The sequence below is a fragment of the Oncorhynchus mykiss genome, chromosome 18 (genome assembly GCF_013265735.2).
Source record: "Oncorhynchus mykiss isolate Arlee chromosome 18, USDA_OmykA_1.1, whole genome shotgun sequence".
NCBI classification, from domain to species: domain Eukaryota; kingdom Metazoa; phylum Chordata; class Actinopteri; order Salmoniformes; family Salmonidae; genus Oncorhynchus; species Oncorhynchus mykiss.
Genome location: NC_048582.1, coordinates 14,998,301 through 15,011,310, shown reverse-complemented (window position 1 = coordinate 15,011,310; position 13,010 = coordinate 14,998,301). Strand labels below are relative to the sequence as shown.

The 13,010-nt window shown below is 46.0% G+C and overlaps 1 protein-coding gene across 7 annotated transcripts in view; it reads right to left on the bottom strand.

Annotated features, from left to right (window-relative positions):
- The window catches only part of LOC110495438 (tensin), a 225,381-nt gene that overhangs the window by 122,024 nt on the left and 90,347 nt on the right, over positions 1-13,010 (bottom strand). The window contains exon 1 of one of the 7 annotated variants that reach the window (XM_036951924.1): positions 5,759-6,075. The exons of the other annotated variants lie outside the window; for them this stretch is intronic. Coding sequence (XP_036807819.1) covers positions 5,759-5,839 — 81 coding nt within the window. The 5' untranslated portion in view covers positions 5,840-6,075. Of the gene's footprint in view, positions 1-5,758; positions 6,076-13,010 lie in introns of those variants that run through there. 7 annotated transcript variants of the gene reach the window in all.

The following is a 13,010-nucleotide window of genomic DNA, read 5'->3' as shown; positions in this document are numbered from 1 at the left end:
CTATGGCCTCGGTCTGGGCCTGAGAGGGCAGACAGACAGCTTCATTACAGCAAGTATCTCATCACTCCACACTGCCTAATCATCAGCCCTGCTAGACCCTGAGACACACACACACACACACACACACACACTAATCAGACAGGGAGAGGACACACACTAATCAGACAGGGAGGGGACACACGCCTCTGGTTGCCCAGTGTCCACTAGTGCAGAGTCATAGACATGCATAAGAACACAGACATGCACACACACACACACACACACACACACACACACACACACACACACACACACACACACACACACACACACACACACACACACACACACACACACACACACACACACACACACACACACACACACACACGGAAACAGTCTCCTTCAAATCAAAGAAAGATAGATTTTGTTCCGTCAATAAGGGACTCTGTTGGACAACTTCAGACATTAGCTATATGAATCAATACAGCGTCTTACCTTACAATATCTCATCTCGTTACGTAATTACACCTTCAGTCTCTGCACGCTTAGAAAATATACTGCTATCTAGAACCAAAAGGGGTTCTTCGGCTGTCCCCACAGGAGAACCCTTAGAAGAACTTAATTTGGTTCCAGGTAGAACCCTTTTCATTCCAGGTAGAACTCTTTTAGGTTCCATGTGGAACCCTTCCCACAGAGGGTTCTACATGGAACCCAAAATAGTTCTACCTGGAACCCAAAAGGGTTCTCCTATGGGACAGCCGCATAATCCCTTTGGAACCCTTTTTTCTAATAGTGTGTCTCTCTGAAACATTCTATTGTAGGATAAACATTTTATCTTAACTTCCTCTGTTGTTAGGGAGGTTGGTTTGAAGTGAACATCTGGAATGTAGTAACACCTGAATCAATCAAAATACCGTATTCTAGCATGTTATGATTACAGCTTTGCATGTGTTTAGCAGAACAGTGTTCCTCGGAGAGCTTTACAGCCGGTTGCTATTTGTGGCAGATTCCGTTAGCATGTGGTCAAATCCAACGTTCCCCCGTCTCCGCGGAGAGAGCCCCAATGCATTATTAACGGTGTGTATTTAATGAACATTCTTAGAACCCAGGCTTGGTTCTAGGACGTCATCATCCATACCAACAGCAGCTTTTTCCCTCTTTGGCCTTTTTCTCCTCCTCCTCAGGCTCTCATGCCGAGTCACGTCTTACTCTGCACTATGAACAGCTGCGCTCTTCTCTCTCCTTTTATTCCCCCCCTTTTTCCAAATCCCTCCTTCCCTCTCCTCTCCTCTCCCACCATGCCTGTCTCTCTCTCAGACAACATAATACCTTTCTCTCAGCTACACACACAGAAGAGATCAGGTGTATATTGAACACATGAACACATACAGGATATCCATTATAGCTATAACAGAATAGATCAGGTGTATATTGAACACATTAACACATACAGGATATCCATTATAGCTATAACAGAATAGATCAGGTGTATATTGAACACATGAACACATACAGGATATCCATTATAGCTATAACAGAATAGATCAGGTGTATATTGAACACATGAACACATACAGGATATCCATTATAGCTATAACAGAATAGATCAGGTGTATATTGAACACATTAACACATACAGGATATCCATTATAGCTATAACAGAATAGATCAGGTGTATATTGAACACATTAACACATACAGGATATCCATTATAGCTATAACAGAATAGATCAGGTGTATATTGAACACATTAACACATACAGGATATCCATTATAGCTATAACAGAATAGATCAGGTATATATTGAACACATTAACACATACAGGATATCCATTATAGCTATAACAGAATAGATCAGGTGTATATTGAACACATTAACACATACAGGATAGATAGATAGAACAACATTCCAACCTGGCATCCTGGAATACAGCTCCATATGCCTATATAGTGCACTACATTTTATAAGTGTACACTATAAAGGGAATAGGGTGCCATTTGGGATGCACAGCCATAGTCTCCATACAGCCACAGTCAAGTGGTAAGCAGTGGAATGGGCAGGGGACAGGGGCTGGGACTAGGGTCAGGGGGCAGGGAGCAGCGGCTAGGGGCAGGGGCTAGGGGCAGGGGGAAGGGGACAGGGGCTGGGACTAGGGTCAGGGGGCAGGGAGCAGTGGCTAGGGGCAGGGGGAAGGGGGCAGGGGCTGGGACTAGGGTCAGGGGGCAGGGAGCAGCGGCTAGGTGCTAGGGGCAGGGGGAAGGGGCTAGGGGCAGGGGCAAGGGGAAGGGGCTAGGGACAGGGGGAAGGGGACAGGGGCTGGGACTAGGGTCAGGGGGCAGGGAGCAGTGGCTAGGTGCTAGGGGCAGAGGGAAGGGGCTAGGGGCAGGGGCAAGGGACTGGGGCTAGGGGCTAGGGGCAGGGGAAAGGGACTAGGGGCAGGGGCATGGGCTAGGGGCACGGGGAAGGGGTCAGGGGCTAGAGGCAGGGGGAAGGGGCCTGGGGCTAGGGGCTAAGTGCAGGGGGAAGGGGACAGGGGCTAGGAGCAGGGGGAGGGGCTAGAGGAAGGGGAAGGGGACTGGGGGCTAGTGGCAGGGGGAAGGGGGAAAGGGAAGGGGGAAGGGGACTGGGGCTAGTGGCAGGGAGCAGGGGGAAGGGGACAGGGGCTAGGGGCAGGGAGAAGGGGACAGGGGCTAGGGGCTAGGGGCTAGGGGATAGGGGCAGGGGGAAGGGGACTGGGGGCTAGGGGCAAAGGGCAGGGGAAGGGGACTAGGACTAGGGGCTAGGGGCAGGGGGAAAGGGACAGGGGCTAGGGGACAGGGGCTAGGGGCTAGGGGCAGGGGGAAAGAGACAGGGGCTAGGGGACAGGGGCTAGGGGCTAGGGGCAGGGGGAAGGGGACAGGGGCTAGGGGCAGGGGCTAGGGGCAGGGGGAAGGGGGAAGGGGACAGGGGGAAGAGGACAGGGGCTTTGGAAGGGGGAAGGGGACAGGGGCTAGTGGCTCGGGAAGAGGACAGGGGCTAGGGGCTAGGGAAGGGGGAAGGGGACTGGGAGGTTGAGGGGTGTCTCCTCAATGTGATCCCAGTGGGGGTCTAATAGAGAGGAATCTTAATTAAATTAATGAGGACCAACTATTTGGTGTGTGTGTGTGGGCATGCCTCACTATTCCAGTCCTGATGTTCTGTGGAAGTCCCTGTTCCTCACTCACACACACACTGGCAGTCCTAGATAAAGAGTAGTCCTAGATAAAGAGTAGTCGTAGATAAAGGGCAGTCCTAGATAAAGGGCCGTCCTAGATAAAGGGCAGTCCTAGATAAAGGGCCGTCCTAGATAAAGAGTAGTCCTAGATAAAGAGTAGTCGTAGATAAAGGGCAGTCCTAGATAAAGAGTAGTCCTAGATAAAGAGTAGTCGTAGATAAAGGGCAGTCCTAGATAAAGGGCCGTCCTAGATAAAGGGCAGTCCTAGATAAAGGGCAGTCCTAGATAAAGGGCAGTCCTAGACAAAGGGCAGTCCTAGATAAAGGGCCGTCCTAGATAAAGGGCCGTCCTAGATAAAGGGCAGTTCTAGATAAAGGGCTGTCCTAGATAAAGGGCTGTCCTAGATTAAGGGCAGTCCTAGATAAAGGGCAGTCCTAGATTAAGGGCAGTCCTAGATTAAGGGCAGTCCTAGATAAAGGGCAGTCCTAGATGAAGGGTAGTCCTAGATAAAGGGCAGTTGTAGATAAAGGGCAGTCGTAGATTAAGGGCAGTCCTAGATAAAGGGCAGTCCTAGATAAAGGGCAGTTGTAGATAAAGGGCCGTCCTAGATAAAGGGCAGTCCTAGATAAAGGGCAGTTGTAGATAAAGGGCAGTCGTAGATTAAGGGCAGTCCTAGATAAAGGGCCGTCGTAGATAAAGGGCAGTTGTAGATAAAGGGCCGTCCTAGATAAAGGGCAGTCCTAGATAAAGGGCAGTTGTAGATAAAGGGCAGTCGTAGATTAAGGGCAGTCCTAGATAAAGGGCAGTCGTAGATAAAGGGCAGTTGTAGATAAAGGGCCGTCCTAGATAAAGGGCAGTTGTAGATAAAGGGCAGTTGTAGATAAAGGGCAGTCCTAGATAAAGGGCAGTCGTAGATAAAGGGCAGTTGTAGATAAAGGGCCGTCCTAGATAAAGGGCAGTTGTAGATAAAGGGCAGTCCTAGATAAAGGGCAGTTGTAGATAAAGGGCAGTCCTAGATAAAGGGCAGTTGTAGATAAAGGGCAGTCGTAGATTAAGGGCAGTCCTAGATAAAGGGCAGTTGTAGATAAAGGGCAGTTGTAGATAAAGGGCAGTCCTAGATAAAGGGCAGTTGTAGATAAAGGGCAGTCCTAGATAAAGGGCAGTTGTAGATAAAGGGCAGTCGTAGATTAAGGGCAGTCCTAGATAAAGGGCAGTTGTAGATAAAGGGCAGTTGTAGATAAAGGGCAGTCCTAGATAAAGGGCAGTCCTAGATAAAGGGCAGTTGTAGATAAAGGGCAGTCGTAGATTAAGGGCAGTCCTAGATAAAGGGCAGTCGTAGATAAAGGGCAGTTGTAGATAAAGGGCCGTCCTAGATAAAGGGCAGTTGTAGATAAAGAGAGGTCGTAGATAAAGGGCCGTCCTAGATAAAGGGCAGTCCTAGATAAAGGGCAGTTCTAGATAAAGGGCAGTTGTAGATAAAGAGAGGTCGTAGATAAAGGGCCGTCTTAGATAAAGGGCAGTCCTAGATAAAGGGCAGTTGTAGATAAAGGGCAGTCGTAGATTAAGGGCAGTCCTAGATTAAGGGCAGTCGTAGATAAAGGGCAGTCATAGATAAAGGGCAGTCCTAGATAAAGGGCAGTCGTAGATAAAGGGCAGTCCTAGATAAAGAGTAGTCCTAGATAAAGGGCAGTCCTAGATAAAGGGCAGTCGTAGATAAAGGGCAGTCCTAGATAAAGAGTAGTCCTAGATAAAGAGTAGTCCTAGATAAAGGGCAGTCCTAGATAAAGGGCAGTCCTAGATAAAGAGTAGTCCTAGATAAAGAGTAGTCCTAGATAAAGGGCAGCCCTAGATAAAGGGCAGTCCTAGATAAAGGGCAGTCCTAGATTAAGGGCAGTCCTAGATAAAGGGCAGCCCTAGATAAAGGGCCGTCCTAGATAAAGGGCCGTCCTAGATAGTCCTCTTGAGCAAGGCACTTAACCCTAATTGCACCACAGCTGTCAATAATGGTTGAGCCCTGGCTGTAACCCCACTCTCAGGGGGAGTGGGATATGCAACAAAAAAAAATATATACATTTCACACTTGCACATGTGTGAAATAGGACCAAAATAAACCTTTTTTAAAGGAAGGCACAGCAGAAGATAAAATGACGCAGGACAACCCAGAAATATCTGTAGGCCTTGCCAGCATCCAGCGTGGACAGACACTGTTTACAGGCAGGGAACACAGATGCAAACCACCACTAACCCAAACCCTAACCCTAACCACCACATGGCAGAACATCAACTACATCAGCAGAGAGAGTAGGATTCAAGGCTGCTGTTACTGAAGATACAGCGCTGTGAAGCACGGCTTCTCCCATGCAGGAGTAAGTCACAGAATATGGGAGATTTGAGTGGTAATCCGAATTAAGAAAAATATCTAAATATTTCTAAAATATATCACCTCTCAAAGGGAGGAGGAATACAGGACAAAAATAAAAATCAACAAATAATTTATATTTCATAATTGATTGTGACTTTGGGATTGGCCCCCCATCCTCTCCCAGACCCCTCACCCATACCACTAAGCCTTTAGTTCTTACCCAGAACATGCAGGACAGGCAGACCCATGTCCTTTCTCCTCCGGACAAAACCGACGGCACACACAGAGAGATAGAGGGCATCCTGGAAAAATCACACTTCCACTGGACTCAACACAGAATTCCAGAGCATTCCCAAGTAGAATTCCCAACGACTCCAGATTGGATTGTGTGACAGCATTCTGTGCCAGGCAGCAGACAGGCAGCAGACAGGCAGAGAGAGAACGGCTGCTGTTACTACTGCTGATACTTTCAGTCAGGCAGTCTCCTACACCCTTCTGCTTCTTAAGTCCCTCTCTCTTTTGCACTCTCTTTACTTCACTCTCCATTTTTCTTTTTTTCACAATCTCTCTCTCTCCGCTCTCCTTCTCTCTCTCTCACTCAGTCTCTTGGTCTCTCTCTCCACGCCTCCTCTCTCTCTCTCTCTCTCTCTCTCTCTCTCTCTCCCTCAGTCTCTTTGTGTCTCTCTCCTTCTCTCCTTCTCTCTCCACTCTCCTTCTCTCTCTCTCCCTCAGTCTCTTGGTGCCTTTCTCTCTCCACGCCTCCTCTCTCTCTTTCTCTCTCTCTCTCTCTCTCCCTCAGTCTCTTTGTGTCTCTATCTCCTTCTCTCCTTCTCTCTCCACTCTCTCCATTCTCTCTCTCACTCAGTCTCTCGGTCCCTCTCTCTCTCCACACCTCTTCTCTCTCTCCCTCGGTCTCTCTCTGTCTCTCTCTCTCCACTCTCTCCTTCTCTCTCTCTCTCTCTCTCTCTCTCGCTCAGTCTATCTCTCTCTCTCCACTCTCCCCTCTCTCTCCAGTCTCTCCTCTCTCTCCACGCCTCCTCTCAGTCCCTCTCTCTCTCTCTCTCTCCACTATCCCTCGTTCCCTCAGAAAGACACTAAGCTCTCAGAAGTAATATGTATAAGGCAACATGACTCACATGAGGGAAGGAGGGAAGGAGGGAGGAGGTGTCTGCCTGCCTTTAATTTTCTTCCCCCTCTTCAAATATGCCCTCTAAGCCCCTGCTCCATCTCTCTCCCTCACTCACACTCTCCTCTATTCATTGACCCCATGCACACCACTCCTTCCCTACTTCTCATGCTTCACCTCTCTCTCTTTCCCTCCCTCTCTTCTCTCCTCCTCCTGCAAGCATGCTCGCTCATGTCTGTGCTAATGTCACTTGAATTTTTTATTTGATTCCTCTCTTCTCCCTCTCTACTCTCCTTTCTCTCTCCTCTCCTCTCCTCTCCTCTCCTCTCCTCTCCTCTCCTCTCCTCTCCTCTCCTCTCCCCCTCTCCTCTCCTCTCCCCCTCTCCTCTCCTCTCCTCTACTCTCCTTTCTCTTCCCACTCCTCTTCTCTCCTCTCCTCTCCTCTCCTCTACTCTCCTTTCTCTTCCCACTCCTCTCCTCTCCTCTCCTCTCCTCTCCTCTCCTCTCCCCCTCTCCTCTCCCCCTCTCCTCTCCTCTCCTCTCCTCCTCTCCTCTCCTCCTCTCCCCTCTCCACTCTCCCCCCTCTCCTCCTCTCTATGGTCCCTACTCCCTTCTATAACAGACAAGCGATCAGTACCATATTGTTACCTCAGGCCTATGCTGTGCTGGTGGAAAAGTACTGCTGGTTGAACACCAACACCACTGCTTTGTCCTCTCAGTGAGTCCCACAGACACATTCTGCCTCAGTGCTGGAGGAATCCATGTAGGCTACAATAGAGCTTTTCACACATACCCTCTCCTCGACTTCCTGTTTGCTGTGGTTACCTTCAATCTGATCTAGGATCAGCTCTCCCAAGCCCAGTCCTCACCTGTCCACTATGAGGTAAACAGAGGATCAGCTGTAATGGGTCAGCAGTAAGTGAATGTTTAGAGAGGCAGTGACTGTGTTGACCTGAATGCTCTGACTGTGTGGCAGCATTGACGATGTGACAATGCCGATAGTGGGTCGCCAAGAATGATGAGGCGGAGATATTCCAACTGATGAGTGGAGGTGGAGGCTGCTGCGCGCACGCACATAAACTCACACACACTCACACACACACACACACACACACACACACACACAGCATCAGTGCTCCATCAGTGTTGTATCAGCATTATATTAGTGATGAATACACATCACATCTATGCGGCTACCTGATCCCCACAGGGCGCAGGGCCAATTCATTCACAGCAAACCTTTTTCTGAGTGTTGCTATTGATCCCTGTTGCTTTTCATCACTCAGACAGACATCTCCATGACTATGGAGAATCTGACACAGCCAATATATCACAGGGGGCTGGTGAGGGAAGGATAATGGCTGGAATGGAGTGAACGGGATGTGTATGAAACAGATGGAAGCCATGTGTTTGATGCCATTCCGTTAATGCCGTTCGAGTCATTTAAGATGCCTGTCCTCCCCAATTAAGAAGCCACCGGTACAGTGTACACTGTGCAGTTTATGAATGAGAGAATGTATGAGAGAGTGGGGTTATGGTAATCTGATTTTAGATCTGTGTACCATTACTACTACCAGTCACTGACACTACTACAAAGCTTTGTTTGACCCCCACTACTTCACTATTTTAAGACAAGAAAGGACACGCATATTCTTCAGGTAATGTTCTTTTCTAGTTAAGTCTGTAATGATTAGAACAATGTAGAAGTTACCCCTAAATACAGTTCTAGGATCAGATTCTACCATAAACCCCAACTTATGACATTAACCATTTTTTGGTGGCAATTTCTACATATTCCTAATGGTTACAGTTAGGAAGTTGTGGTTGGTTAATTGGATCCTGGATCTGGGCTAAGGGGCTACTTCTACTTGGATAACCACCACAAAGTCTAGACCATGTTCACAGCAGCCTCTAGTGGAAATTACTTTAAGTATTCTCCCCATGTTCAGTATCACACTCTATTCAATGTTTTGTTAGATCAATTATTCTCTCTCTCTCTCTCTCTCTCTCTTAATTTTGCTGGTAGTACCACAACAGGAACAGTTCCTCTCCAAACTTCCGCTTCTCCCACTGCTGTTACACCAAACTACTGTCTACAGACAGACTAATGCTGAACTGCTGGCGATGTGCACTGAGCAGGACCCGTATTCATTAAGCATCTCAGAGTAGGAGCGCTGATCTAGGATCAGGTCGCCCCTGTCGATATAACAATATTTATTATGATCTAAAAGGAAGAACTGGGCTCATATCCACAAGCATCTCAGAGTAGGAGCGTGGATCTAGGATCTGTCGATATAATCGTATTAATTATGATCTAAACACTGATCCTAGATCAGTGCTCCTCCTCTGAGAGGCTTTGTGGATACAGGCCCAGGTCTATGTCCCTGTGTTACAGAGTGTTTCTGAAAAGGTTTCTACTGACTCCATTGAAAGACAGAACTGTGGAGTCTCAGTTGAGATGTGACTCAAAGCACAGCCACAATATATTAAATACACTGTCACATTTCCAATTTCCCCTCAGCCTCGTTTACTAACTCCTTCTCTTTTAGCTTCTACTCCTCCCACGTTCTGCTGTGCTGCTGATCACTGCAGACACTGGCAGTGGTAGGGTGCGCTACACACCCACACACCCCCCCCCCCCCACACACACACACACGCACACACACAAACACACACACTTTAGCTATTGCTTGTGAGGGAAAGACTTAGTCCATGTATGTCTCTCCCTCTAGGTGGCTTTGTCCTGGCTCTGTCAAATCAATATAGATTATAAAGCCAAAGAGACACACACACACACCCACACACACATAGTAAAGCCTTTTCTTCTCCTTCTGGGACATGTGTGTGTTCTATCCCTCTCAGAGAGAGAGAGAGATAGAGAGAGAGAGAGAGAGAGAGAGAGAGAGAGAGAGAGAGAACAAACTGGAATGCTATTTGAAGAGAGTACACAGTGGCAGAATACCTGACTACCTTGACTGACCCAAACTTAAGGAAACTTTGACTATATACAGATTCAGTGAGCATAGCCTTGCTATTGCGAGAGGCCGAGGGGGCAGACTTAGTTCTAAAGAGAAGACAGGCTATGTGCACATCGCCCACAAAATGAGTTGGAAACTGAGCTGCACTTCCTAACCCCCTGCCAAATGTATGACCATATTAGAGACACATATTCCCATCAGATTACACAGACCAACAAATAATTCAAAAACAATTTCCCATATCTATTGGGTGAAATACCACAGCGTGCCATCACAGCAGCAAGATTTGTGACCTGTTGCCACAAGAAAAGGGTGTCATGACTGTCCACGAGAATCCAAATATGGCAGATCAGGTTTGCAATGAATAACTTCAATCAGACCCCCTCTCACCCGTAGAGGGGGAAGGAAAGAACTCGTGGGGATCAACAACTCTAGTCCTGTTGTAAATCAACAGAGAAGATCCAGGCCTGTGCTCTCCAAATTCACCAAAGGAATGTGCTTTGTCTCAACAGACCTTTTTCCCGCTCAAAAGAGAATACTGGAACAATATTTCTATTTTAGAACGTGGGGAATGGTCAGAGGCGATCTATAGAACACTAATGTAATTTTGTTTGTTATTTTGTGATGTCATTAAAAATGTTATAAAGGAAATAATGTAACTTGGAAAGTATACCCACTACATATATGAAGTTTCCATACTACGCGTTGTGCATGTAATATGAAAAATGATGAACTTGTTTTTGTTAACTTCTTGGTGACAGGGGGCAGTATTTTCACGTCCGGATGAAATGCATGCCCAAATTCAACTGCCAGCTACTCATCCCCAGAAGATAAGATATGCATATTATTCGTAGATTTGGATAGAAAACACTCTGAAGTTTCTAAAACTGTTTGAATCATTTCTGTGAGTATAACAGAACTTATTAGCAGGTGAAACCCAGAGGACAAACCATTCAGATTTTTTTTTGAGGTCACTCTCTTTTCAATAGGTTTTCATTGGGAATCCAGATTTCTAAGGGACCTTCTTGCAGTTCCTATCGCTTCCACAGGATGTCAATACTCTTTAGAAATTGGTTGAGGTTTTTCCTTTGTGTAATGAAGAAGTACAGCCATCTTGAACGAGGGTCACTTGAAGTGTACTGTTAGATAGAGGCGCGTGACCAGAAAGCTAGCTACAGTTTTCCTCCTGTATTGAACACAGATCATCCTGTCTTCAATTTTATCGATTATTTAAGGTAAAAAAATACCTAAAGTTGTATTACAAAAGCAGTTTGAAATGTTTTGGCAAAGTTTACAGGTAACTTTTGAGATATTTTGTAGTCACGTTGCGCAAGTTGGAACCAATGTTTTTCTGGATCAAACGCGCCAAATAAATGGTCATTTTGGATATATATCGATGGAATTAATCAAACAAAAGGACCATTTGTGATGTTTATTGGAGTGCCAACAAAAGAAGCTCATCAAAGGTAAGGCATGAATTATATTTTTATTTCTGCAGGGTTGAAATAAGCTTTTCTCTCTTTGTTTATGGAGGTGCTATCCTCAGATAATAGCATTGTTTGCTTTCAATGAAAAGCCTTTTTGAAATCTGACATGTTGGCTGGATTCACAACAAGTGTAGCTTTAATTTGCTATCTTGCATGTGTGATTTAATGAAAGTTAGATTTTTATAGTAATTTATTGTAATTTGGCGCTCTGAATTTTCCCTGGTTTTTGGCCAGGTGGGATGCTAGCGTCCCACATATCCCAGAAAGGTTAAGAGAGGGATGTGATGTGAGAAGCTATAAGAGATAATTGTTTTCCATAACTATGCACCGTGAGTAGTCACCTCCCCGAAGTGAGGTCAGAGAGCGTGTCAGCCTGACAGAACCGCCCCTTTCGGGCAAAAGGTATTGAGTTAAGAAAAAAAAACACATCAGACCAGAAAAGCGTGAAGATGCAGCGGCACGATTAAATTGGTTTGAACTGAATCTCAACACGGGGTAGAGAAGATAAACTCACCTCCTGGAGAATCACTGGTACGGCTGATTAGCTGTCCTAAATAAAGTATTTCGAAAGCGAATTTAAGTAGGACCATCCTGTTACTCTTCTCAAACCATTGTATTACGCTACTCTCATCACCCCACTGGGGAACCATCGATCTTCAAAGAAGCATCTTCAGGAGCGAAAGGAAGGGGAGAAACTATGTAGTTCTGTTCAGGACTACACAACAAGTCACCAGATACCGGGCAATTACAAAGAAGGACAACAGCAGAAGACTTGTTGGAATCCTTTTGGACAATCAGAGCCTTACAAGCATGCTGCAAAAAGTCCCAACCCCCTTTCCAAGGCGGCCCTGTCTACCGAGAGATCCCCGGCAAACCCAGGCATTACACATAAATACATTCATGATTTATTACTCAAAGCAGGTGGCGGTTTGTGTGGTTACTGTAGTATAGTATATGGTTACTGTAAGTGAAAGTAGTTTCTGAATGTACCAATGTTAAGTGTCTCTGTCCCTCTCTCTCCCTCTCCATCTCTTCTTTAACAAGCGGCCATTGTCATTGTTGTCATTCCACTAGGGACCTGTTTTCAGCATATTAAGTCTCAAGTCAGTAACCGGTGAAAAGTGTTAAATGTTCCCATTTAATTAGCTAGTAAATAATTAAACCAATTTGTGTAGTACTGAATCATAAGGTTTTTGCAAATGCAAGGAGGTTATGACTGTTCAGAATGATGATATGATACGAGGTTATGATTAATAGGTTGACTGTTTATAGATGTGATAGGTAAAGACCTTTTGGATTTGATTTCGGGAGATGGTAACTCTTTAAAGAACCGCTCTCGTGGTGCCCCAGATCCTAATGAATTAATTGTCACATGGTTCATTTAATCGGGTAACAATTAAACATAGTTAGTTAATTAGATAAATAACAGTCTTCAAATGAATGTTACAGTCAAGTCCCGTCAAGGGCAACCAGTGAAGAACAATCCCCATTGTAAATACAACCCATATTTATGTTTATTTATTTTCCTTTTAGTACTTTAACTATTTGCTCATCGTTTTAACATTGTACCATAATATGACGCAACTAAATACAAAACAAGAAACACAAACAACCCACCGACATGACACTGGAACCAAAGGGAGTGACATATAGGGAAGGTAATCAGGGAGGTGATGGAGTCCAGGTGAGTCTGATGACGCATAACGATGTTGACAGGGGTGCGCTATAACGAGCAGCCCGGTGACCTAGAGGCCAGAGAGGGAGCACACGTGACACCAACCCTGACCCCATGCCAGACCTATGGGCCCTGGTCAAAAGTAGTGCACTACAAGGGAATAGGGTGTCATTTCGGACAGACATAAGTATTTTACTGTGTCCAAC